The sequence below is a fragment of the Halichoerus grypus genome, chromosome 4, assembly GCF_964656455.1.
Source record: "Halichoerus grypus chromosome 4, mHalGry1.hap1.1, whole genome shotgun sequence".
In the NCBI taxonomy this organism is placed as follows: Eukaryota; Metazoa; Chordata; class Mammalia; order Carnivora; family Phocidae; genus Halichoerus; species Halichoerus grypus.
The window spans coordinates 178528677-178555318 of record NC_135715.1 but is presented as its reverse complement, the minus strand read 5'-3'; the positions used below and the strand labels follow the sequence as shown (position 1 = coordinate 178555318).

The 26642-nt window shown below is 44.4% G+C and overlaps 2 protein-coding genes across 2 annotated transcripts in view; one reads left to right on the top strand and one right to left on the bottom strand.

The window, feature by feature from the left end:
- SGPP2 (sphingosine-1-phosphate phosphatase 2) overlaps positions 1-19721 on the bottom strand; it is a 181350-nt gene extending 161629 nt beyond the window's left edge. The window contains exons 1-3 of the mRNA XM_078071356.1: positions 19567-19721; positions 18778-19011; positions 10561-10670 (exon numbers count right to left, since the gene is read on the bottom strand). The gene's annotated coding sequence lies outside the window, so the exon portion shown is untranslated. The remainder of the gene's footprint in view (positions 1-10560; positions 10671-18777; positions 19012-19566) is intronic.
- RNF228 (ring finger protein 228) lies at positions 19614-26053 on the top strand. Its single transcript, XM_078071358.1, has 2 exons — positions 19614-19738; positions 20207-26053. The coding sequence occupies exon 2, from the start codon at positions 20323-20325 to the stop codon at positions 21331-21333; it is 1011 nt and encodes a 336-aa protein (XP_077927484.1). The 5' UTR covers positions 19614-19738; positions 20207-20322; the 3' UTR covers positions 21334-26053.
- Positions 26054-26642: the final 589 nt, after the last annotated feature.

Below are 26642 nucleotides of genomic sequence, written 5' to 3'. Positions count from 1 at the left end.
AGAAAGTATTTAAGATTCGCTTCTGCAACAACCAACCTCTGAAATGCCTTGAAATCCTACAGCTCGTCTGTGAAAGACACTTGAGAGAAGTTTTCCTAAAATTGATAACAATCCTAAAAAATGTACCAAGAGTAAGTTGTGAAGCCAAAAGAAATCTTTCCACACTATCAATAATAAAAAACATCCTTTCACCCATGGCAACAAAACAAAACAATCATTTCATCCACCATCGTGATTCACCACCAATCCATTACTGGATTGATCCAATCAGAGGAAAATCTGATTTCTCCTTCTATTCTCTCCGTAGAAAGCAGGACAAAATCACTGTTGCAGGAATAGGCGATCAAGCATATGCAGACAAGAATTTTATTGAGTCGTGTATCAGATAGCTAAATATTAAATATGTGGTTTTTTTCTAAATTTTGAGATCTTTCCAGAGTTCGTCAGCTTTAAGTATTTTGTTGTTATGGTGGTCATTTACATGATGATTCTAAGTGAATATTCAATGTAGTGTCTAATAATTTGAATTATTTAAAAAGGGCCTCCAAAACTGTCTGAGCTGCAGGCCCACACATGTTCCCCTGGTTTGAAGTTAGCACCTTGCCCCTGCATGCTGGTAATGGATGTGATACCACCTCATGGGTCTGCCCTCTACAGCCGCCTGAGTCTCCTGAAAACCAAATCTGCTGATTATTAAGTCAGCAAATGCGCCATTGATGGATTTAATGACTCTGTAGGAATGAGTCAGTAATGACTCTGAAGGAATCTGTGTGGCCAGAGAGATAAATAATACATCATTTAAAGGTTTTTGGACTCTTAGTGTTTTGGAAGAAGCCATTCTTTAAAAGAAATTAGGAAGGAGAATATATCATGGCCAGGGAGAGAAATATATAAACAATCAATATGATTAATCATGCTGGATGAAAGGTAATTTATTTTGCTCTATAGGAAATACTCCAAATCATCATCATGTGAAGAGGTGATTAAGTAGATCTCATCTAACAGATCTCGTCTGGCCTGGCTCAATATAACTTCAGAATCCATTTGCTCTTTTTCAGCAAGGGTATTGCTGCAAATAGGATGGTACACAGTTTCATGTGCATAGTGTATGGAAGAAATGGTCCAGTTTCTTTATGACAAACACACCCAGGTCTCCATGCATGCCAACTGTCACCCCCAGCTTTAGCTCCTTCTAGGCATGAAGGGAGAAATCAGTCCTGTGCTGACTGATGTGCTCCCTTGTCCTGTGCATCTTATTTCCTGTACCACTGTGAACAAACTCAGTATTTGCAATGCAGCATTTAAAAACTGTTCATTTAGGGGCACCTGGGTGGCTCAGTCAGTTAAACGTCTGCCTTCAGCTCAGGTCCTGATCCCGGGGTCCTGGGATCAAGCCCCATGTTGGGCTCCCTGCTAAGTGGGGAGCCTGCTTCTCCCTCTCCCTGTGCCACTCCCGCTGCTTGTGTTCTCTCTCTCTCTCACACTCTCGCACTCTCTCAAATAAATAAAATCTTTTAATAAATAAATAAATAAATAAAAACTGTTGATTTAAATTCTCTGCTCTGAGTGCCTTTAGTCATACCTTACATTCATGGGACATTAACAAAGTTTACTAAAAAAAAAAAATTGTAGCCATAACAGTTTGGTAAACACTGGTTTATATGAAACTGAACTGATTTCTTTATATATCTGCAGCAGGACTTCTCAGAGCTTTTAACAATGAATCCCTAAGTGCAGAGTATAAAAGAATGTAGTTTGCAATGATTCCCAGGAACCAGTATTCCAGGGATCATAACTTTGGGACATGCTGCTTTGGACTAAAATAAAATGATATAATGGACTATAATGCTTTATATAACATAAATGCTAAACAAATTATATGATACCATGGCAATCACTACTATTATTGTTATTATTAAAATTACTATGTTCTTGGGATGCCTGGGTGGCGTAGTTGGTTAAGCGCCCGACTCTTGGTTTCAGCTCAGGTTGTGATCTCAGGGTTATGAGATCAAGCCCCGCACATCAGGCTCTGCTCAGCACAGAGTATGCTTGAGATTCTTTCTCCCTCTCCTTCTACCCCTCCTCCACTGCTCGCTTGCTCTCTCTCTCTCTAAAATAAATAAATCTTAAAAAAAAATTACTGCTCAAAGGAAACAACTGATTCTCTCTTCCCTTTCTCCTAAGGACCACCATTTAATTTGTAGAGATCTGAGAAAAAGACATACTAAGACAAATACATTTACTGGTATAATTTTCTGCTGTGATAGTTTTATTTTACAAAGAGGTTGAGAAAATTATACATGCTTCTAGCTATCAAGCTTCTGTCTGCTGCCTTGGTAACTTTCACCACTTTTTTTGAGATTCTCCATTGCATTTATTAAAGAACAATGACTGTCAGGGCAATTTCTATCAAAAATCCCAGGGGCATTTTTTGAAGATATAGGAAAATTCATCCTAATGGATGGAATCTTAAGGAACTCTGAATAGCCAAAACAATTTTAAAAAAAGAAGAAGACAACTGGAGGACCCACACTTTCTGATTTAAAAAAAATTACAGGGGTGCCTGGGTGGCTCAGTCGGTTGAGCATCTGACTCTTGATCTTGGGTCAGGTTTTGATCTCAGGGTCATGAGTTCAAGCCCCGTGTTGGGCTCCACGCTGGGGTTTATTTATTTTACTTAAAAATAAAAAAATTAAAAAAATTACAAAGCTACAGTAATCAAAGCAGTGTGGTACTGGCATAAAGACAGACCAATAGACTAATGCAATAGAATATAGAGCTCATAGGGGTGCCTGGGTGGGTTCAGATGGTTGAGCATCTGCTCTCAGCTCAGGTCATGATCTCAGGGTCCTGGGATTGAGCCCTGCATCAGGCTCCTTGCTCAGCAGGGAGTCTGCTTCCCCTCTTCCTCTGCCTCTCCCCACTGCTCATGCTCTCTCTCTCTCAAATAAATTAAAGAAAAAAAAATTTCTTTTTTAATTCAGAGCTCAGAAACGAATCCTCACATATATGGTCAAATGACCTTCAACAAGGGTGCCAAGATCACCCAATGGGGAAAGGACAGTCTCTTCAACAAATGGCGTTAGAAAACTGGATATGCACATACAAAAGAATGAAGTTGGACTCTTATCTTGCACCCTATATAAAAATTAAATAAAAATGGATTAAATCATTAAACATAAGACCTAAAACTACAAAACTCCTGGAAGAAAATGAAGGGAGAAAGCTTCATGACATTGGATGTCACAAGGATTTCTTGGATATCACACCAAAAGCACAGACAACAAAAGCAAAACAGACAAATGAGACTACATCAAACTTAGAAACTTGTGCATCAAAGGACACAATCAGCAGAGTGAAAAGGCAACCTACAGAATGAGAGAAAATATTTGCAAATCATATATCTGAAAAGGGATTAATATCCAGAGTATATAAAGAACACCCATGAGGCACTTGGGTGGCTCAGTCAGTTAAGTGTCCAACTCTTGATTTTAAGTCTTGACCTCAGGGTTGTGAGTTGAAGCCCCATGTTGGGCTCCACACTGGGCATGGAGCCTACTTAAAAAAATAAATAGATTTGTAAAAAAACCCAAAAAATACGCACAACTCAACAACAGGAATCAACCAATTAAAAAATAGACAAAAGACATGAATAAACATTTCTCCAAAGATGACCATATAAAAATGGTCAATAAGAATGTGAAAAGATGCTCAACATCACTAATCATCAGAGAAATGCAAATCAAAAAAATAAGATATCATTTCATACCCATTAGGATGGCTACTATCAAAGAAAAAAAAACACCAGAACATAACAAATGTTAGTGAGTGTGTGGGGAAATTGGAACCCTTGTGTACTGTTGTGTGTGTGTGTGGGGGGGGGGGTTGTAAAATGGTATAACCGCTATGGAACACAGATTAAATTAAAAAATTAAAAAGAGAACTACCATATGAGCCAGCCATCCCACTTCTGGTTTATATCTATAGAATGGAAAGAAGGATCTTGAAGAGATATTTGCACATCCATGTTCATAGCAGCACTATTTACAATAGCCAAGATGTGGAAGCAACCCAAATATCCATTGACAGATGAAATAGATATACAAAATGTGGTGTATCGGGACACCTGGGTGGCTCAGTCAGTTAAGCTGCTGCCTTCAGCTCAGGTCATGGTTCCAGGGTCCTGGGATCGAGTCCCGCATCGGGCTCCTTGCTCAGCTGGGAGCCTGCTTCTCCCTCTGCCTGCTGCTCCCCCCGCTTGTGCTCTCTCTCTCTCTGACACATAAATAAATAAAATCTTTAAAAACAAATGAACAAACAAAAAACCCCACAAAAAACCAAAAAATCAAAAAATCAAAATGTGGTATATACATACAATGGATTGTTATTCAATCTTAAAAGGGAAAGAAATCTTGTCTATGCTACAACATGGATGAATCTTGAGGACGTTATGCTAAGTGAAATAAGCCAGTCACAAAAATACATATACTGTATGATTCCACTAGTATGAGGTATCTAAAGTAGTTAAATTCATAGAAATTGCAAGTAGAATGGTGGTTACCAGGAGCTGGGGGGAGGGAGCAGAGGGGGAGCTGTCGAATGGGTATAGAGTTTCAGTTTTGCAAGATGAAAAATTTCTGGAGATCTGTTTCACAACAATGTGAATATTCTGAAAACGACTAAGCTGGACACTTAAAAATGGCTAAGATGGTAAACTGTGTGTTACGTACTTCTTGCCACACAAACACAAAAGAACAGCAACTGTCCTAGGACTACTCACAGATGAATCGAGGTCATTCACATCCAGACATTTTTCATGCTTCTTCTGTTCACCTTTATTTTTGTTCCAACCAAAGGTAGAAGATCTTTTTAAAAATTTCTCTTGGAGTCAGAAGACTTAAGAGATTATAAATTGACTATGCAGGTATGCAAAACAAAAGAGCTCAAGAGTGAGAATTTCACAGTGGGTCTGAAATTTTTTTAATTCAATTTAATTTAAATTCAATTAATTAACATATAGTGTATAATTAGTTTCAGAGGTAGAGTTCAGTGATTCATCAGTTGTATATATTACCCAGTGCTTATCACATCACGTGCCCTCCTGAATGCCCAACCCCTAGTTGCCCCATCCCCCCACCTCCCTCCCCACCAGCAACCCTCAGTTTGTTTCCTATAGTTAAGAGTCTCTTATGGTTTGTCTCTCTCTCTCTGATTTCATCTTATTTTTCCCTCCCTTCCCCTATGATCCTCTGTGTTGTTTCTTAAATTCCACATATTTTCATTTGAAATCCCCTTTCCTTTTAAATTTTGCAGTTGGAGATTAATCACATCAAGGAGCTGCTTGGCCATCCAGCGTCTGGGAAGACTTTCACTACCCAGGACTCTGCAAAGAATTCAAGACACTAGAGTCTCAGAGGCTGGGCCATCTCCTCAACACCCGTGGTCCACGAGCACCCACAATCCCTCTTCTTCCAGTTGAAGGTATGGTTAGATATTTTGTGTACAACCTTATATCATCTTTGGCCTTTATTCTCTCTAGAGGTCAAGACAATCCCTGGTGTCAGGCTGGGAACTCCATTGTCTTATATTTTCCCGCATTCGGGCAGCCTTTAGTTTTGGGATTCATAGCAGCGATAGAAGCATCAGCACAGACACCAGTCAGAAATGCAATACAATCGCAGCTGTCTTTTCTCCTGTGTGGCATCCAAGAAGCTGCTTATCTTTGTATTAAAAATACTGCACTTGGTTTTTGCCTCTCAAAGAGAAGATTCATAGCTCAAGGAGAAGAGATTTTCTATCTTTAAAACACATTTTCTACCTAATTATTTTTATAGCATCTAATCAAAGGGCAGATTTAACAAGAGGGGAAAATTTTTTTCTCCATCAACCATACAGACTTGATTAAAAGGGTCAGGCTGCAAAAAGGCCTTTTGGAGAAATGTACATTGCATGCATGTCCAGTTAATTTTGCCTTTGTCATGCAAAGGATACCAAATGATTGGAGCATGGAGAAGCTGGACTAGAACTGAGCCTGCAGCTGGTTGGCACATGAGGCACGATCTCTTGGCTCCCAGAGATGAAGGTGGGGCAATTTTAGCCTCATAGACTTTCCGAGGTGAGGAGAGGACCCGCCCGCAAGACCTGCATCTCTCTGAATCTTTTAAAAGATCTGAGTAACAAAGAGCTTCACAGACCATATATGGTCACTGCATAGGAAGCTCTAGTTTTTCCATTCTGCTCATATAGCATTCATTGATAAGCTCCTACACATCCTCTTCGTCTCCCTTGATCCACTCATTCCGGGTTTTGGAGCAATGACTCAGAGATATCTGGAATGATAAGGGTAGGGCTCTGGGCTCCAGTGGTGCCTGAGCAGCATGTGGGAGAAAAGACAGGAGAGAAGAACCCACAGGACTTGCACTGGGCAGTGATCCTGTAAAGACTTGGTTTGACATCGGGGTTCCCCAACCCGCCCCCCTTAGCTCTTCCTTGATTTCTTAACGAAGGCTGAGAAAAGAGTCAAGAAAAAATAATGAACGAAAGAGGTGAATTCAAGATGATTTTCTCTAGTCCCTTAAAACCAAAGTGCTAGTGGGACCTTCAAAGATGTGAGCCATATTAGGGCTATTTTAATAAGAATGCTGCCAATTTTGAGTCTGTCTCTAAGATTAACAACTGATAGGAACATTTTCAAATATCACAAAAGAAAGTAGTATAATTAACACCTGAATTCCTATCATCCAGCTTCAACAATTTTTATACATGGTGACAATCTTATTTCTTCTATTCTCTCACTTTTATTTTATTTTTTTAAGATTTTATTTGTTTATTTGAGAGAGAGAGCGCAAGCAAGGGGAGGAGCAGAAGGAGAGGGACAAGCAGACTCCGTCCTGAGCACGGAGCCCCACCCAGGACTTGACCCCTTGACCCTGAGATCATGACTTGAGCCAAAATCAAGAGTTGGACGCTTAACCGACTGAGCCACCCAGGTGTCCCTCTCCCACTTTTAAATGTATTTATCTATATATTTATTTTTGCTGGGGTATATTAAAGCAAATTCAAGATATCATACTCTTTCTCCTATATCACTAGACAGAGAAGATAAGAACTTTTTTCATAATCCCACTGCTATTATTATACCAAACAAAATCAACAATAATCCCCTCATATCACCTAATAACAAGTTCTGAGGCTCCACCTCACCTGTCGGGGTTCATTGGCCAGAAGGAGGGAGCCGAGACACATCTGTCTGACACCTTAGTCTCCTGTCCCTTCTCCCTGCAGATCCCTCCCAGGCTAGCCTTACCTGAGCTCTTCATGAGGCTTCTTTCCCAACGTGGTACTGACCCATCCACTTCCTTAGAGCCATAAGGGCATAGCAGTTCAGGGGAATGTGTGTGTGTGTGTGTGTGTGTGTGTGTGTGTGTGTATGCACATGTGTATGAACATTGAAAAATAAACTGGTTTTAGTTTAATACGTTTATGTTATTCCATATTATCCAGTTAACCTGTGTTTTCCTAGGGTTACTTTCATGGTGCCACATGAACGGTGGACCACAGTTAAAACACATAATGGGAAATGAAATATCTTCTCCAGTGGCAGGTGTAATATTATACGCTCCTGAATTATAAGTCCCCCCCCCCCAATTTTTCTTGAGTAATAGCAAAAGAACAAACTTAATTTTGCCAAAAATTTGGTCACTTCTTTTCCAGTTTACAAATCACCTTTTTGGGGTAATGGTTCAGTCAGTTCAGGACTGTGGCCTTCTCTCTCCTTTTACTCTGGATGGCATCTGGGGCCAAGGAGGGCAGAGGCAGGAGGTGGGGAGGAGCAAGTGGGTCCTTGCTGGCCTCTGCTCAGGTGACCATCATCCCATCTTGGTCCCTGGTGCACCTGATGCTCTGTTGCTGGGACCTCCCCTCTCAGGTCCATCTGCCTCTTCCCTCTCCCAACCACGACCTACCTCTGGACTGTCTCAGACACATCTGCTCCCCACTCAGGCTCAGGAGGTTTTGTGTGCTCTCCTGGAGTGCACTGGGGCATCAGGAGACTCAAAACTGGGTGGTGGAACGAACTGGGTCTAATTCTCTCCCCATGGAACCGCCCCTACTGCATTGCTACAAGGTACTCTGAACCTTTGGGGTGCAGCTTCTCTCAGCGGCTTGGAATCACCCCAGGATACGCTTTAGAAGTGAGAGACAAATATTCACATCCTGGAATCCCCTAAAATATATCTATGGGTTACTATTACCCCCACTCCAGTTTTTAGTTCAAGAAAGTTTCAACAAGAAAAGCTTTTGCAAACGTGTCTGAGCATTTTTTTCTGCTCTCCCTTCTTTTCAAAGCTTTTCCCCACATCCTAACTGGAGTTCTTCCAGAAGAGGTGATCCCAAGGGAACACCAATTAGGGAGGTAAGAACAGGAAGCAGGAAAGGGAAGACAGCCACTAAAGGGTACCCTGTCAAGCCAGCTCCCACTGTGAATGTCTGGAGCTTAATTCTGCTGGGGAAACTCTGAGAGCAAGGAGAAAACACGTGCCCCAGAATTCACTTGCCTGAGGAGGGATGAGGGAGCTGGGATATGAATACACCAGCTCTCATTAGTCCTTGGTTGAGGGCTACTCCTGGGGGCATTAATTCCTCAATACTCCAGGCAGCAAAGGGGACTCTCGTTGCAGGAGAAAGTTCTCAGGGATGGAAATGTGGGTGCTGGCACTCCTATGACAAAAAAATCTGCTTTTACATGATTATATTTTATAGAAAAGTTTCCTAACTGGTCTACTGCAGCCCACTGGTGGGCCATAATGGGCTGAGAAATACTGCTTCTCTCAGCTCTTTTACAAATGAGTAGGTGCTGGGGCAGATGCAACATAAGGACTAGTCACCAGCTGTGAGCAGCCTTATTGGGGCTGCAGAGCTTATATGGTCAAGAAAATAACAGCCCCTAAAGATGTCCACATCCGCATCCTAAGAACCTATGAATATCTTACTTTACATACCTGCAAAAGGGACTTTGCCGATGTGATCAAGTTACAGATTTTGAGATAGGGATGGTATCCTGGATTATCTAGGAAGGCCCAGTGCAATCATGGGGTCCTTGTGAGGGGGAAGCAGGAGGGTCAGAGTCAGAGTTAGAGGAGATGTAAGCTTGGAGTGAGGTGGCCATGAGGCAAGGAATGCAGGCATCTTCCAGAAGCTGGAAAAGGCAAGGAAACGAATCCTCCCCTACAGCCTTCAGAGAAATATAGCTTTGGATTTTAGCTGAATTTACCCCATGGCCTTGGATAAATGATTTGGACCTTCACGGTCTGTATTAGCACCGTTATTGTAAAATGGAAGTAGAAAAACAAAGAAATTGCAAAATATTGCTGATCTACAAATTTAAGAGCAGAAAAGCATTTTTCAAATTCCTTACATAAAAGAAAAAAAAACATTTTAAGACACAAGAGTCTGTGATGCTCTGACTTATCTCCCACCTTGTTTAGGACTGATTCTGTTCTGCGCTGGGGTGTAGACGCTTGACAAGCCTTGGGGACAGCCAGCTGACACAGAGACCAACCACATTACCAATCACTCCCCCAGCTGGGATAAGCTCTGGGACATGAAACACTTCCTAGGTTTGCATAAGCAATGGCAAAGACATGGGATTCTGCACCCCGGAAGCCCCAAGCTTTTCTCTTTTGGTGGGCAACTCGAATAATTACATTTAAAGAAAGCGAAAACTCTTTTTTTTTTTTTTTTTTTTTTAAAGATTTTATTTACTTATTTGACAGAGAGAGACACAGCGAGAGCAGGAACACAAGCAGGGGGAGTGGGAGAGAGAGAAGCAGGCTTCCCGCAGAGCAGGGAGCCCGATGCGGGGCTCGATCCCAGGACCCTGGGATCATGATCTGAGCCGAAGGCAGACGCTTAACCACTGAGCCACCCAGGCGCCCCAGAAAGCGAAAACTCTTAAAAGCAACTACGAATAGTCCCTGGGGAGCATAACAGACATGCATCTTCTTGCATAAACTAGAGTTTAAGCAGAGTATTAAAACACCAAAAATCCAACGAGACAAGAAAATATATGAGGAAATGGGATGAATTTATTATGTTAACTACAAAATCTATCTGATTATTCCTTCTTTACTCATATCTTGCTGAAACAAAGCAAGCAATAGGACAAGATATGGTTTTATACTTGCAATAAAGTTCTTGAAGAGAAAAAAGTTATTCTTTTGAAGAAAAACTCTTCCTTTCATAAACATATTAACAGAATGAAAGCATTTTCTCAGGTGATAAAATGTGTTTCTAAATAACAACTCAAATTGTCAAGGATAATTAATGCTTAATATGATGTAAAGTCATCCAGCCAACACATTTTGCAAATTGCATTTTTCAAGGACAATGGTCTATAAAAATTCCACTTCTGAGAATCAGTCTTAGAGAATTAATCCAAAATATAGCAAAGGCTATATGATGAAGATTTTAATTGCCACATGATCTATAGTAGCAAAATATTCCACCCAAATATCCACTGATGAAAGAATGCTCAAGAAAATTATGGTAGAGGGGCACCTGGGTGGCTCAGTGGATTAAGCATCCGACTTTTGATCTCAGCTCAGGTCTCGATCTCAGGGTTGGGAGTTCAAACCCCACATTGGGCTCCGTACTGGGTCTGGAGCCTACTGTAAAAAAAAAAAAAAATTATGTGAGAGTAATTGGGTAAAATGTTAATCAGCCATTTAAAATCACTTATTCCTAGGGCGTAGGTGGTTAAGTGTCTGCCTTCGGCTCAGGTCAAGATCCCAGGGTCCTCGGACTGAGCCCTGTGGCAGGCTCCCTGTGCAGCGGGGAGTGTGCTTCTCCCTCTGCCTCTCCCCTTCCCCCAGCTCGTGCTCTCTCTCTTGCACTCTCTATCTCTCTCTCAAATAAATAAATAGAATCTTAAAAAAAACATAAAATCACTTATTCATTCAAAAATATTTTTTGAGTGTCAGCTATGTGCTAGGTGCTATTCTAGCCATTGTGATAGGGCAGGGAACAAAACACAAAAACCTTATCCTCCACAGACTTATGTGAATATGAGGAGGGACAGACAGTGAACAAAACAGCTAGTTAAACATACGACATGTGTATGCAGGGCTGGCTTCTCAGGTTTGTGACAGGGCCCTGTACTCAGAAGGGCCTCCCACTTGCGTTAATGCTCTGCTGGCAAACTTCTTGAAATTCTTTTTTTAAAAAGGTTTTATTTATTTATTTGAGAGAGAGAGCCAGAGTGGGGAGGGGCAGAGGGGGAGGAAGAAAGAATCTGAGCAGACTCTGCACTGAGCACAGAGCCCGATGTGGGGCTCTATCCCCTGACCGCGGACGAGATCATGACCTGAGCAGAAACCGAGTCGGAAGCTTAACCAACTGAGCAACCCAGGTGCCCTAAGCTTCTTGAAATTCTTTTTTTTTTTTTTTAAAGATTTTATTTATTTATTTGACAGAGAGAGAGAGACAGCTAGAGAGGGAACACAAGCAGGGGAGTGGGAGAGGGAGAAGCAGGCTCCTGGCCGAGCAGGGAGCCTGATGCGGGGCTCGATCCCAGGACCCTGGGATCATGACCTGAGCCGAAGGCAAACGCTTAACGACTGAGCCACCCAGGCGTCCCAGCTTTTTGAAATTCTTAATAATTTTTTAACAAGTGTTCCACATTTTCGGGGCGCCTGGGTGGCTCAGTCGTTAAGCGTCTGCCTTCGGCTCAGGTCATGGTCCCGGGGTCCTGGGATCGAGCCCCACATCGGGTTCCCTGCTCTGCGGGAAGCCTGCTTCTCCCTCTCCCACTCCCCCTGCTTGTGTTCCCTCTCTCGCTGTCTCTCTCTCTCTGTCAAATAAAAAAAATCTTAAAAAAAAAAAAAAAAAGTGTTCCACATTTTCAGTTTGCATTGGGTCCCGACAATTGTAGCTACAGAATGAACTTCAGCAGGGTAAGAAGGACAGGAAGTGGGGAGGAGGTTGCAATTTTGGATTGGATGGTCAGCATATATTTGAACAAGGAAATGAAGGATGTCCTGATTATAAAAAGTATTAATATCATGGAAAAATGCTTACTCCATAGTTGTTAAATTAATGATTGCTATTGACTAAAACATGTAAGCTGGAGTTTTTGGATTTAGGACAAAAGCCCTGGAAGCCTCATTGGAAACTGATCTCAGTCCCTCGCTCCCCACATCAGCGAGTACTGTCAGCCTCCCGTTCACGTACAGAATCCAAGCAGTCCCAGGGAATCTGAGCACCTTCCTCTCTCTAGTTTGCTAATCAGAGCCACCTACCCAGGTTACCTGTTTCTAAACTTGCCCTCTAATCTATTCTTCACCCAGTAGCTATAGTGATTCTTTTGAAACCTAAAGCAGATCCTGTACTTCTCTGCTCGAAACCCTTCAGTGGCTTCTCATTTCATTCTAATTAAAAACCAAAAATCATTAAAATGGTGTGCAAGACCCTACATGATCAGCTCTACTCTGACACCTACTGTGACCTCATCTCCTATCCCCTCCCCTACCTCACTCTGCTCCTGCCATTGGCTTCCTTGCTGTTCCTGGAACACATCAAGTATGCTCTTACCTCAGGACCTTTGAACGTGCTCTTTACTTTGCTGGGGCACTCTTGGAGTACCACATGGTTCTGTCCCTCACTTCCTTAATGTCTGTGCTCAAATATCACTTTATCTGATGGGCTTGCCTGGCCTCTTCATTTAAAATAGCAAGCTAGGGGCGCCTGGGTGGCTCAGTTGTTAAGCATCTGCCTTCGGCTCAGGTTATGATCTCAGGGTCCTGGGATCGAGTCCCGCATTGGGCTCCCTGCTCTGCAGGAAGCCTGCTTCTCCCTCTCACACTCCCCCTGCTTGTGTTCCCTCTCTCGCTGTGTTTCTCTCTGTCAAATAAATAAATAAAATCTTTAAAAAAATAAAATAAAATAACAAGCTACCTGTTTGACACCCCAATATTCCCTGTCCTCCTCTCCTGCTATATTTTATTCCATAGCAGTTTCCACTTCCTATCATGTTATATATTTATTATTGCCTGTGTCTCTCTATCATACACACACACACACACACACACACACACACACACACACACACTAGAGGGCAAGTATTTTGTCTGTTTTCTTCACTGTGTGGTTTACATTGTCAACCTGAAAAACACTGTTTGGTCCATAGTAGACACCATAAATATTAATTTGGATGAATAAATCAAATTAAAGTGAAGCAAAGTACGTATATTACTATTACAACTATGTAAAACATATGCCTAAGTGAATAAATTTAGGGATGGCAATGGCTGTGCTAAAGTACTGGGTTATAGGTGATTTTAAAATTGTCTTTCCAGGGCGCCTGGGTGGCTCAGTTGTTAAGCGTCTGCCTTCGGCTCAGGTCATGATCTCAGGGTCCTGAATTGAGCCCCACATCAGGCTCCCTGCTCGGCGGGAGGCCTGCTTCTCCCTCTCCCACTCTCCCCTCTCTTGCTGTGTGTGTTCCCTCTCTTGCTGTGTGTCTCTCTCTGTCAAATAAATAAATGAAATATTTTTTAAAAATTGTCTTTCCTGGGGCACCTGGATGGCTCAGTGGGTAGAGCATTTGACTCTTGATCTTGGGGTTATAAGTTCGAGCCCCATGTTGGGTGTAGAGATTACTTAAAAACAACAACAACAAAATCTTTAAAAAAAATAATAAAATTCTCTTTCCTGAATTTTCTTCAAAGTAGTTGAACAATTTCTATACATTTTTAAAAATTACTATTATTTGCACATTGTAAAAAGTATTAAGATACTCTAATGGAATAAATACTAAATCAAATGTTTCCTTGGAAGGTTTTCCAAATCTTGCTTACTGGATTTTACTTGAAGTGATATAAATGCACAGTAAGCAGATATGTCTTAATCCTAAGGAACGTTAGTGGCCTTGTGATTGCAAGTTCCCATGAATTGGCCACATTTAAAAAAACAAACTTTTCATTTTAGAATAGTTTTAGATTTACAGAAAAATTACAACGATAACATAGAGAGTTCCCATATACTCCTTACTCAGTTTCCCCTATTATTCACATCTTATGTTAATAGGCCACATTTATCATAAGTAATGTGTCAATATTGATACATGATAACACTAAAGTCCACACTTTATTCAGATTTCCTTAGTTTTCACCTAACGTCTTTTTTTTTTTTTTTAAAGATTTATTTATTTATTTGACAGAGAGAGACAGCGAGAGAGGGAACACAAGCAAGGGGAGTGTGAGAGGGAGAAGCAGGCTTCCCGCTGAGCAGGGAGCCCGATGTGGGGCTCGATCCCAGGACCCTGGGATCATGACCTGAGCCGAAGGCAGACGCTTAACGACTGAGCCACCCAGGCGCCCCCATTTTCGCCTAACGTCTTTGTTGTTGTTCTTACACCAGTCTCCCATTCAGGATCTCCCCTCACATTTAGTCGTCCTGGCTCCTTACGCTCCTTTTGGCTGTGACAGTTTCTCAGGCTGTCCCTGTTTTTGATGACCTTGACAGTCTGGGGAGATCCTGGTCAAGTGTTTTGTAGAATATCCTTCTATTGGGATTTGTCTGATGTTTTCCCATGCTTAAACTGGGGCTACAGGTTTTTGAGAGGACTATCACAGAAAGTGCCATTCTCCATACATATCAAGGGTACACGTGATCAGCTTGACCTACCACTATGGAAGTTAACTTTGATCACCTGGTTGAGAGAGTTTTCCTTATGAATTATTTTTATTTACCAAAAAAGAAATGATAATTCTCCTAGAAAAAGAATCTTTTGGGTCTTTTTAAAGATTTTTTAAAATTTATTTACTTATTGGGGCACCTGGGTGGCTCAGTCAGTTAAGCGTCTGCCTTCGGCTCAGGTCATGATCCCAGAGTCCTGGGATCAAGCCCTGCATCAGGCTCCCTGCTCAGCGGGAAGCCTGCTTCTCCCTCTCCCACTCCCCCTGCCTGTGTTCCCTCTCTCGCTGTGTCTCTCTCTGTCAAATAAATAAATAAAATCTTTAAAAATAAATAAATAAATTTATTTACTTATTTATTTATTCTTTATTTATTTTAGAGAGAAACAGAGAGAGCACGCGCGCATGCTCAGGAGCAAGTTGGGGAGGGGCGAGGGAGGGAGGGAGAAGAACAAGCAGACTTCACGCTGAGCCCCAAGCCTGAAGACCTTGAGATCATGACCTGAGCTGAAATCAAGAGTCAGATGCTTAACCCACTGAGCCACCCAGGTGCCCCAGAAAAAGCATCTTTTGAATCACTGCAGATTGGGCCTGTTTGGTTAGCTTGTTTTCTTACCATGTACGAGGCACTGTTTGAAGCTGAACAAATATTAACTCATTCTGACCCTACAACAACCCTCTGAAGTAGAGAACACTCTCTCATTTTACAGGAGAGAAAACTGAGGCACAGAAAGGTTAAGTAACTTTTCCAGGACTACACAGCTAGTAAGCAGCTACTAGTGTTCTTAACCACTAGACCATACTGTCTCTACACAATGGGAGAAAACTTACCACCATAAATGGAATACATTAATTCTTTTAGAAGTTATATCTTTGCAGGATAGAGCAATGAGATCTAGTGCCTAAAGTAACTTTTTAATGGATATGTACCACTCCCAAGCTCAACCTCTCACGGACACTCCTGCCCTATGCTGACCTTCGACCATCCAGCTGTCTACAGAATTAAGCCCAACCCTCCTAGTACAGCATTCTCAGTTTCCCCTGACACTGTCCTACACACTGCATGCTCTCTCTGAAGCAGGCCACCTGCCATGCCCTCAACACACCGCTTTCCCTGCTGCTGCCTTGAATGTCTTTCTCTCTGCATTTTCCCAAATCCTCTACAATTCACTGACCATGAGTCTGTGGAAACTTCTTACCTCCCCAGAGCAGAAATAACTTCTCTCTCCTCTTTATTCCCACCAGACCTTGTCCCTGGACCACAAACTTGCCTCATTCTGCCTCCGAGTTTTGCACAAATGTTTAATATCCTCTATTAAAGTCTTCGTTTCTGGGGGCCAGGTACCTTAGCACACAGCAATAACGCCTGCCAGAGTAGGACCTCAATAAATGTCTAATTGAATCAACCCAGTTTCTATTTTTAAATGTCAACTTTTTGATTGACTCATTTACTACTTGCTTCTGAGTGGCATTATCTGACTATACATCTATTCTTCCAATATTACCAATGAGACTTCACTTTGTCCTCGTATTTTATACAGGGCTTTATTTATTATGACTAACAGATCAATAACACGTGGTTAGATTCCTAGGTCAGGGCTCCTCCTCCTTGTCTTTCTGACTGAGATGCTAAATGTGTCTCTATCTCTGAAATAGTGGAAGACCTGGGTTAGAACCGCTCTGTCCCTATTGGCTTGTCACCTTGGGCTGGTGACACAAACCTTCTGGGCTTCTCTCATAGGGCATTTGTGAGGACTGCTGAGGTCAGGAATAGAAATGCCTGACAGAAACAATATTGAGTGTTAACAGAGGGCGGGAACTCTGTGTGTTATGTGTAGAATATATTCAATCTTCACAACAGACTTAGGTCACTACTCATTCCCATTTTAAAGTTTGGAAAACTGAGGCACAGAGAAGCTAACTAGCATATCTAATGCTATAGAGGAGGTGAGGAGGAGACCTAACGTTTGGACGCAGGACGATTAACCCTAAAACTAAACATTCTCTCTCTTTAGACAGTCGAAGGAGGAAATATATATAAAAGATTACCCGAGACCATTGGTGTCTTTCATTTACTCCGAAAGAGTCTTCAAAAAGAAAACAATTCAGCCAGTATTGAGTACCTAATATATTCAAGGCTTGAGCAGGATTCATGAGCAAAGCCAGTTCAAACCCTGATGTGAATATTGAGTTCCTTGTTTCTGACTTAAGAATCCCTTTCAACACAGTTTTCACCACAAGGAAAGCCTAATTCCTACACGAATGACCAAGCTTCACTACTTACTGCTGCAGATGACACTGTGAGCGCTGGGCCTTACAGCTCATCAGAGCGGACACCTGTGGCCTGCGGCACCCAAACTCACACTCTTCAGGCACGTCATGGCTCCTCACTGTGCTCTCAAAAACCCCCATGTGACACCTTTATGAGTCCTAAAAATGAGTGACTGGCCCTAGGATATAAATGATTGGAGATGCTAGGTCCCTTTAAAAGCCATCCACACACAGAGAGTAAATTCCAGCATTGCTAACTGAATCCTGGCAATTGTTTATGATCCCACCAATAGAAAGTATGGACCTCTCAAAGAGGGTGCTAGGGTATTGAAGCGACCATGAGCTGTAGAAAAAATGCTGGTAGTGACTAAATAATTACTTCTGACTACCAAGGCTATCTTTGCTTGTACCAATTAAAAGCTGGGAAATGTTTTTGCTTTTGGTTTCCCCGTAACTAAATCTGTGACTTTGGTAGAGACCTGTGATCCTCCAGCAGGGGTAAGTATACCCCCCGGGGTGGGCTTACCCCCCCCATGTCACCACTGGGGAAAGGGTTGAGACTGACAAGTGGGTAGAGGCCAGGGATGTCACTAAACACCTGACAATGCACAGATTAGCACCACAACAAAGAATTATCCAGCTCAAGATGTCAATAGTGCTGAGGTTGAGAAACTCCGCTTTAGCCCCATGCTCCATTTCTCCATTCTTCCATCCAATACTGAGAATCCATAATCGAGTGAAAATTCAAAACCTTCAATTGTTTTGCCCAGTGCAGACATGTGGACTTTCAGAACTCTTTTTCCATCCCCTTTTGGCATGGAAGCTGCATATGTCCTAGGAACTAGGTGGATGGGAAGAACAAGACATAAATACACACTAGCTCTCCTATTTTTGTGCTTCTTTTATCCCCATGCCCTGTTTTTAAATGTTTCCTACATCAGCTTTATGTCTCTTCTCAGTAAGGGCCAATCAAGGCTTAAGTAGAAAAGGGGCACCTGGGTGGCTCAGTCAGTTGAGCATCTGTCTTCGGCTCAGGTTATGATTCCAGGGTCCTGGGGTGAACCTGAGTTGGGCTCCCTGCTCAGTGGGGAGTCTGCTTCTCCCTCTGCCTCTCCCCCTGCTCGTTCTCGTTCTCTCTTAAATAAATAAAATCTTTAAAAAATAAGAAATAAAAAATTTTAAAAGGGCTTAATTAGAAGAACCGGGTTTAAAACTGCAATAAAATGCATGATTCCAGGCTATTCACAATCATACAGCTCAAGGAAAGAAAGAAGGACAGGCAGCCAGTTCCTTCACTGAGAGGCTGGTTTGCATAACTTTGTAATATTCCAAGGCCAGATGAGGGCCTTCTCCTGATGTCCGTCACCTTGCCCTCTGCTCATCACAGCCCCTATTACAAAATGACATATTTTTTTTTTAATTTTTTTAAAGATTTTATTTTATTTATTTGACAGGGAGAGAGGGAGACAGCTAGAGAGGGAACACAAGCAGGGGGAGTGGGAGAGGGAGAAGCAGGCTCCCGGCCGAGCAGAGAGCCCGATGCGGGGCTCGATCCCAGGACCCTGGGATCATGACCTGAGCCGAAGGCAGACGCTCAACGACTGAGCCACCCAGGCGCCCCACAAAATGACATATTTTAAGAAGAAAGAGTATTACCCCAAATCATATTTATAAAATTTGAAACTAGGAAATGGAAAGCTAAAGGGGTCTCTAATGAGTTTTCCTAAGATCCCTTACACTTAAGACATCTATCACATTCACTATTCACCGACAATAAAAAGTAAATTTACTTTCAAATGTCATAGAAACTTACTAGTTGTTTATGACAATTCCTGCATTGGTGGCTTCTCTGTTTCTTTCTGTCCTTTTCCTTCAGCTGCTTTCCCGTTCATTCATCCTTTCCACAAACATTCTCTGGAGCATCTTACTGCCTTCTGCAGAGAACCCGGAGAAAAAGTGGAAACATTCCCGTCTCATGGGAACCCAGAGAACCATCCTCTTCCTCTCCCTTCCTGTGTGGTTCTCTCTTCATGGGGGAACGTCCAACCTGGAGAAAAACAAGGGAACAGAACTTTGTGGTTAGAAATATCTGAACAGCACCTTTTGGATGGTCCCCCAAAACCACCAGTCCTGTATTCTACTGGGTGTTCCTTCAAGAAGTGCTGCTTCTTGCTAACCTGCCCAGTGGGGCTTCCATTAGTTTTAATAAATCAGGATGATCTGTCCTAGGTTACTCACGGAATTTTTGGCTCTCTACATTTGCGTATTAAAAGTTTAAGTGGAGGAAGGTGGTGAATGGCGCCAGGGGCTAGTTTAAGCCGGACTTTGAAATTGCGTGAACTTGTCTGAGGATAACATTTCCCCCTGCTGCCTCTGTAAACGCCTGCGCACCAACGAAATAGCTACCTCCTCCCTTGTGGTCAGCGCCAGAAAATCAGCCAGACCTGGCTATGAGTCTGTGTCTTTGTGCCTCCTTAAATCTCAGCAGGAAATATTTCAAGGGGAAAGAAAGATACTGTTTAGCTCCAAAATCTCCTCCAGATGGTGAAATGAAAATGCCAGCCCTCCGCTTCCAGCCTGTGAATGAATGCTGCAGGGTTACCTGGGCTTTGCTAACGCAAGTGGAAAGTGTAAATGGCTGGGTGATCACTGGCTTTCGCCCTTGGACGGAGAAATGAGATCACGATTTTCACGAAGGACAGGAACCCGCGCTGCTCATCAGCTGCCCAGGCTGCTGCTGCCCCTCCCTGCGCGGGTTCCGCATTACATCACCGGTGAGCTCTTGCTGGTGGGGGGAGAGGAGGCTCCGCCAGGGACTCAGCCCCAGACCAAGGGCAGTAAGCGCGGAATAACAAGGATAAAGGGGAGTAGGGCGAGGGAGAGGAACAAGGAAAAAGCAGGACCAGGATTCCGACCACCACCCCCTGCCTGTTTGCCGGGGAGGGGGAGGGTGTGTGCGCAAGGGCTCCACATCCTTAAGCAGCCGCACCCCAAATTTCGTTCCCGCACCGCTCCCCAACATCCCTCCACTTCCAATTCCAAGTCCAACAAAAACCGACATCCAAAGGGGCCAGGACAGTGGCCTTGAGAGGCTCAAGGGGGACGGCAGAGAAACGCCAGGGGACTGGGAGGGACCCAGGCGCCCGCGCCTTGGGGCAGCGGCGGGGGGGGGGGAGGGGGCGGGGGGAGGCGGTCGACGCTGCGCCCCCGCCCGGCCCAGCTAGCGGTGCCTCCCCCGCCAGGCGACAGCAGCCCGAGGGGGGGAGGCAGAAGCGCCTCCTCCCCGGCGGGAGCCGAGGCGGCGACCGAGGGGGAGGAAGGCGCCTCACCTTGCCCCCGATGAGGGGCGGATCATGCCATGGCAGCGCCGGCGAGCGACAGCGGCGGCGGCGAGCGGAGCCCAAGCAGCAGCCCCGGGAGCTCGACAGGAGCCGGGGTCCCCGCGGCGGGAGCCCGGGACAGCGGGGACGCGGGAGCTCGGAGCGCCGCGGTGACGGTCCCCGGCCTCCCTCCGCTCGAGGACTACGAGTGCAAAATCTGTTACAACTACTTCGACGCGGACCGGCGCGCGCCCAAGCTGCTGGCGTGCCTGCACACCTTCTGCCAGGAGTGCCTGAGCCAGCTGCAGCTCCGCGCCGCCGCCGCCGCCGCCTCTGCCAGCGCCGCGCCTGAGCGCCCGCTGCGCCCGCAGCCCTGGCACGGCCCGCTCGGCACCATCGCGTGCCCCGTGTGCCGCCACCGCACGCCGCTGCCCGACAGCCGCGTGCACGGCCTGCCCAACAACACCAAGCTCGCCGAGGCCTTCCCGCTGGCCCTGCGCGCCGCGCACGACCCGCTGCCCCAGGACCGCCTCCCCCCGCTGCCGGCGCGCCGCTCCGCGCCCGCCACCGCCCCGCCGCCCTCCCCGGGTCCGGCCCCGCGGCCGCCGCCCGCCGAGGACGCCGCCCGCGGGTCCCGCGCCCGCGCCGGCCTGCGCGCCCCGGGCGCCTACGAGAGCTGCCAGAACTGCAAGCGCGCCGCGCTCACCGCCGGCTGCGTGTGCGTCGTCTTCTCCTTCCTCTCCATGGTGGTGCTGCTCTTCACCGGCCTCATCTTCGTCAACCACTACGGCGGCGGCGGGGGACCTCCCGGCGGCGGGGCGCCCCCTGGCGCTGCCCCGGCAACCGGGTCGCCCTCGCCTTCGCCCGTGGGGCCCATCTGCCTGTCGGTGGCCAGCATCCTGGCGCTCTTCTCGGTCGTCGTCACTTGGGTCATCTGCTGGCTCAAGTACCGGCCCGAGGGTGCGGCCGCGGGCTCCGCTGGGGGCGGCGGGGGTGGCCCGAGGGCGCGGGCGGCGGCCGGCGGCGGCACGCGGAGGAGCGACACGTAGCGCGGCCGCAAGCCGGGCCTCCGCCAGCACCTCCAGCCCCGCGCCGCCAGAGAGGAGGGGGTCTCCGGCTCCGCGGGCTCGAGCTTCGCCCTCTCCGTGCGGCCCCCGGACGCCCGGCCACCGCCGGGCCGGGGTGTTGCGCCTCTCCGGCCTCCCACGCCCCGCCTGCCCCGCGCGGGGTCGGAGAGGGAAACCGAGGAGCCGGGGATGCTGCTGGGGAGTCCCGCCTCCACAGACTGTGCAAGGTCAACCGCCGCTTCACGCACCACCCTCGTCCTCGCCAGAGTGCACGACCGTCCCTCCCCAGAGTCCGAGGATTTGCAAAGAGAAGGGGAAGGGGAGTGGGACCCCCGCCGCCCCGCCGCCCCGCCTGAGAGCTGGTTTTCTGGCGGCCGCGACCAGAGAGTTTGAGGGGAGAGGCGCGCGCACCTCTGCAGCAGTCGTGAAAGGACTTGAATTGTCCCGAGCAAGGATGAATGAGATGTCAACGTGAGAGAAGGCTTTCCCTGCTTCCTGGCGGTCCTGAAAGGCGAAGAAGCCGGGGCGCTGAGGGTGACGTCCACCGCCCGGGGGCAGCGGTGTCGGGGAGTGGGGCGGCGGCGGGAGCCAGCCGCGCGCAGCTGGGCGCCACCGGCAGGTGCGCAGCGCGCGTGCGCGCCCGGGCTGCCTCGGACCCCGCGGAGTGAAGAGGTGGCGGCGCGCGCGAGGCGGCGGATCCTGAGGCTCCCAGCCCGGCGGAGTGCGGAAGTCCCATCTCCTGGAAACGGACGGTGGTTTTATTCAGTGTTACTACTAAGAAGTCATTTCATCTTCTGTAACTAGACTCAGGGAGCTTAAATAGCCCGTTCTCTCTTCTCCTCTCAAAACTGACTTACTGTTGCCCCCACCTGGAAGATATTGAAAGCTATTCACGCAGAATATAAGCTGTAGGCTTCCTCCGCCTTTTTTCTTAATTTCATTTTTTAAAAAAATAATTTATTTTAGGATGTATAAATCTGGAAACTTTGTGCGTTGAAATTTCCAGGAAAGTGTTTGATAAGCAGTAATATTTCTCCCATACCTCCAGTCCAAGTACATTTCAAAATTAGGAGCAGAAAATAAAGGCGTGTTGGTAATTGATTCAAGATTTTATACTGTGAAACAACTACTGACTTTCAGTAATCTGATAAAATAGAAAGTAGCTCCCAAAGACGAAACTGACAAGTCTTAACTGACAAGTCTTTCTTCCTTTGATTATAAATATATATCACACTTATCAGGAAAATATTATTTTGAATTTAACTGTTTGATATTGTTGGAAATCACTGAAATGTTCACATCGGTCACATTAGATGAAAAAGAATACATATCTACCTGATTTTGTAACTAAAAAGCTGAGTTGCGAGTGTATGTTGCAGGTGGATTAGATGCCTTTTTAAAGGAAAAAAAAAAGCCTCACTGTTCCAAATGTATTTTATATGAAAACATTCTTTATTCCATCTTTTGAAATTTGGAATAGGACAGAGTTTTCATGTCTAAAATTCACAGAAGCTATTGAGAGTATGCTATTATTCCTCCTGTATTTATGCAAGCTGTCTGCATGATATCCTGTGATATCCTGACACTATTCTATTAACTGGACTTGAATGGAGCATTTGTATCTATCCTAGAGTGAAGTAATTTATTGGTCATCAATAAGTGGTATGGCTGCAATTTAGGAACTGCAATATGGTGTGTTTTATGTCTGCACTGTCTTAATAAAAACAAGAAGCATTTATAGAAAAACCTATTTTCATGCTCCGAGTTATTTGTATGGCACTTTTCTTGAAATACACATCCCCATCCAAATCCTAATTTCACATTTTGAATGGGGCTGAGAGAAATAACTCCCATATGGGAGGAATGTCCGTTGCTAGGGTGGGCATTTTATGGAATTATTTCTAGGGTTTAACAGGACTCCTGAAGGCCAAGAGAGATCTGTTGTATTTTGAAGGGAGAAGAAGCTTACCCACCCACTAGTATAACATCCACTAAAACTAAACTCTGTTGTTAGATTTTGTTCTCAGTTTCTGCTAAATGTTTTCAGGGTCCTAATGGTTTTATGTTCCCAATACTAAGAGTCACATTTCAGAGACTAGTTTTGAGTTGTTTATACCTCCAACAAGTAACTTGTGTTACTTCTATATTCATTTTTCTTTTACTTTTTGTTTACTTCCAGTGCTGACATTGTTTGTATTCACAACTGTTTAGTTGCACAAGTCTATCTGCACATGTATGTGTGGCATGTGTGCTAGTAACAGAACTTGACTTTGTGGATGTAACAATGTGTACATGTGTGCACACACATGTTTGTTATTTCACTCCCTCAAACTGCCAACCTGGAAGTCTGTCTAAAGTCACTTGGGGTCCAGCTTGCTTCTTAGAGAGTTTATTTATGTTCCACAGAGGGAGGTACACCAATGACCTAAAGTGAATTATTCCTCATAAATGAGAAAGATATCTGAATTGCCTCAGTCACAAGGCACATTTTGCTTCTTTCATAGGTTGCACATGTAAATTTCTTGTAGTGAGAAATTTGAGTTAGACTACTTTAAAATAGATACAATTAGTAGTTCAGTACCTAAACAGGGTGAGGGGTTTTGTTTGTTTGTTTGTTTTTTGTTTTTCTTGGCTGACTTTGTATTACTGCTAATTTCTGACTTCCTTATCAGGAATTAAGTGACGGGATAGAGTAATGGAAAACTTTTGTTTGATTTCCAGTGGTTTTCAAGTGTCCCCCCGTCTTGCGGATGTGCTTTTCATTCCTACATCATGTGGGAAGTCCTGGTACACCAGCGCCTTAGATAGTCAAAACAGGAGTTTAAAAAGTAATTGTTGACATGGTCGGTGAGTTGTAGAGAGGGCTCGTGGTGACAGTGGAGGGCTTTTCTCCCTTCTCGTGGAAATTCTCATCTTCCTGTAAGAGCTTTTACTCAATTCTGGACTCATCTCCAGCTCAGTGTTAACTGCCAATAAAGTCACTGTAAAAAGCCAGCCCTGGTCTGGTTTGCACACCTGCTCAAGAACTCAGGGTTTCCATGGCCCAGGTTCTGCTTAGGTTCTGGAGCTGAAGGTTAGAGTTATCATCGTGATTCTATAGAGTCTAAATTTCAAGTGAAAGAAACTCATCTTGCAGGCAATAAATTAAATACTCAGCCGCTGAATGCAATACAATTTGGCAAACGGTGTCCATATCTAGAAAGAACATTGATGTGGGGTCTAAAGACTAGTAATGGCACCCGGAGATGTGAATCAATATGGGCTCTCTCCTTTCTGGGAAAGACCTTGGCAATAATTTAACCTCTTTGAGCCTCAGACTCGTCGGCTACAAGATGGGAACACCAAGTATCAGCCCTGCTTTACTTTATGGGGTGAGTTCCAGGACTTGTACACACAAGAGGGCATATAAGTGAAAATGCTTTGGAAACTGAAGTCCTGTGTGGATCTATGGCCTTGTTTTCCTTCAGATTTCCAAGGGTCTAATATCACCTCCCAAGAGAGGTCTGCCCCGACCACTCTATTGCAAGGGACTATCTACCAGTTTTATTTTCTTCTTTGCATTTATTACTGTCTGCAGAGGTCTCATTTCATTGTTACATGCTTTATCTCAATCTCCCGGAAGCAGAATGCAAAAAAAAAAAAAAAAAATAAGAGCAGAAACCTAATCTGGTCACAGACTTTACCCACAAAACCTTGGTCAGCCCTCAGCATATGGTAAGTGGCAGATAACTAGTCTGTTGAGTTGGCTGAATGGGAGCCCCTGGACTAGAATGTTAAGCAACTTGGCTCCCCTTACTCATACTACCACTTAATAACTCCCAAGAGCCTGGGGGGCTTAGGTAAACAGTTGCTTTTCCCGACTTCATAAGGATTTTTGAAAGGTGAAAAAATATACCAGAAAACCACTTTGATTTTTGAGAAAAAATCAGTTCATCACAGTGAATATCTTCAGTGCATTATATTTAGTGACAGAAGGCACTGGAGAGACTGAAGGGCATCTGGCCTTGATTTCCAATCATTTTATGCATTTTGAGATTTCTTTTGGCTTCCTTTCTTTACGAACATGACTATACAATCTCCTCCAAAGCTAGCAGCACCTGCTTTGGTGGGACACATTTATATTGCAGTGAAATTTCCCACGACATTGAATTTAAATTTCTCATCATTTGTTGCTTTCCATTTTAATTCTTCAATCTTTGCCATTTTAAATAACTTACCCTTCATAGACTTGGCTAAATTTATAATCTAAATAGCTGAGTAATCCCCCATTATTCTGTGATCCAGTTCATCCTCTTTAATCATTTATTTCCCATTAGCTAATATTTTTGTGTTTTAAATTTCTGCTATGATACAAAGTTGATTAAATTCATATCTTAGGCAATGAACTGCATCCTGCTAAGTATGCATTTACATTTTTTCCCTTTGAAACAATGTGTTTTTATTGTATGCGTTACAGTGTAAGTTTGGGGGATATCTAATATTTACTCCAGGAACTATTTCTGAAATAAATGTTAAAAATGACTGCAGCCAGATCTTAATTTGAAGTCCTATGAGTGAAGAAAGTGTGAGAGAGATTTTATCTATCTTTTGCTAGATGTCTTTTGATTGTCCATTTAAGAAAAGCTTGGTATGGGGCACCTGGGTGGCTCAGTCGTTAAGGGTCTGCCTTCAGCTCAGGTCATGATCCCAGGGTCCTGGGATGGAGCCCCGCATTGGGCGCCCTGCTCTGCGGGAAGCCTGCTTCTCCCTCTCCCACTTCCCCTGCTTGTGTCCCCTCTCTCGCTGGGTCTCTCTCTGTCAAATAAATAAATAAAATCTTTTTTTTAAAAAGGAAAAGAAAAGCTTGGTATGTATACCATAAGCATGTTTCTCTCCATCAATCAAACTTGGGGCTTCTGTTCTTTTATGCAAAACTAAAATGTGCAAGTTTTTCCTGTGATAAATTTACCACCATTCCTGATTATAAAACATATTCGGGGAAGTAAAAGTGTTCAATATCCAGTTTCCAAGAATATTCCTAGGAGCTCAGGAAGAATGTGCACACTTCCTTTAGGAAAAAAAAATGTCTTTGCATGTAAAATTGGATTATCTTTGGTTTAGAAATACCACGTCTCCATGGGGTGGAGTGAGGGAATGTTGAAGTAAGAAGAAAGAGGATAGAAAGGATATGCAGAAAGCTTCTCCTAGCTCCCAATATTTAAAAAAAATTTTTTTCAAAATAAAGAGGAAAGTGTTTAATCACTGCAACAACAGAACACTATTATTTCAACAGTTACTATTTCAAAAACCAC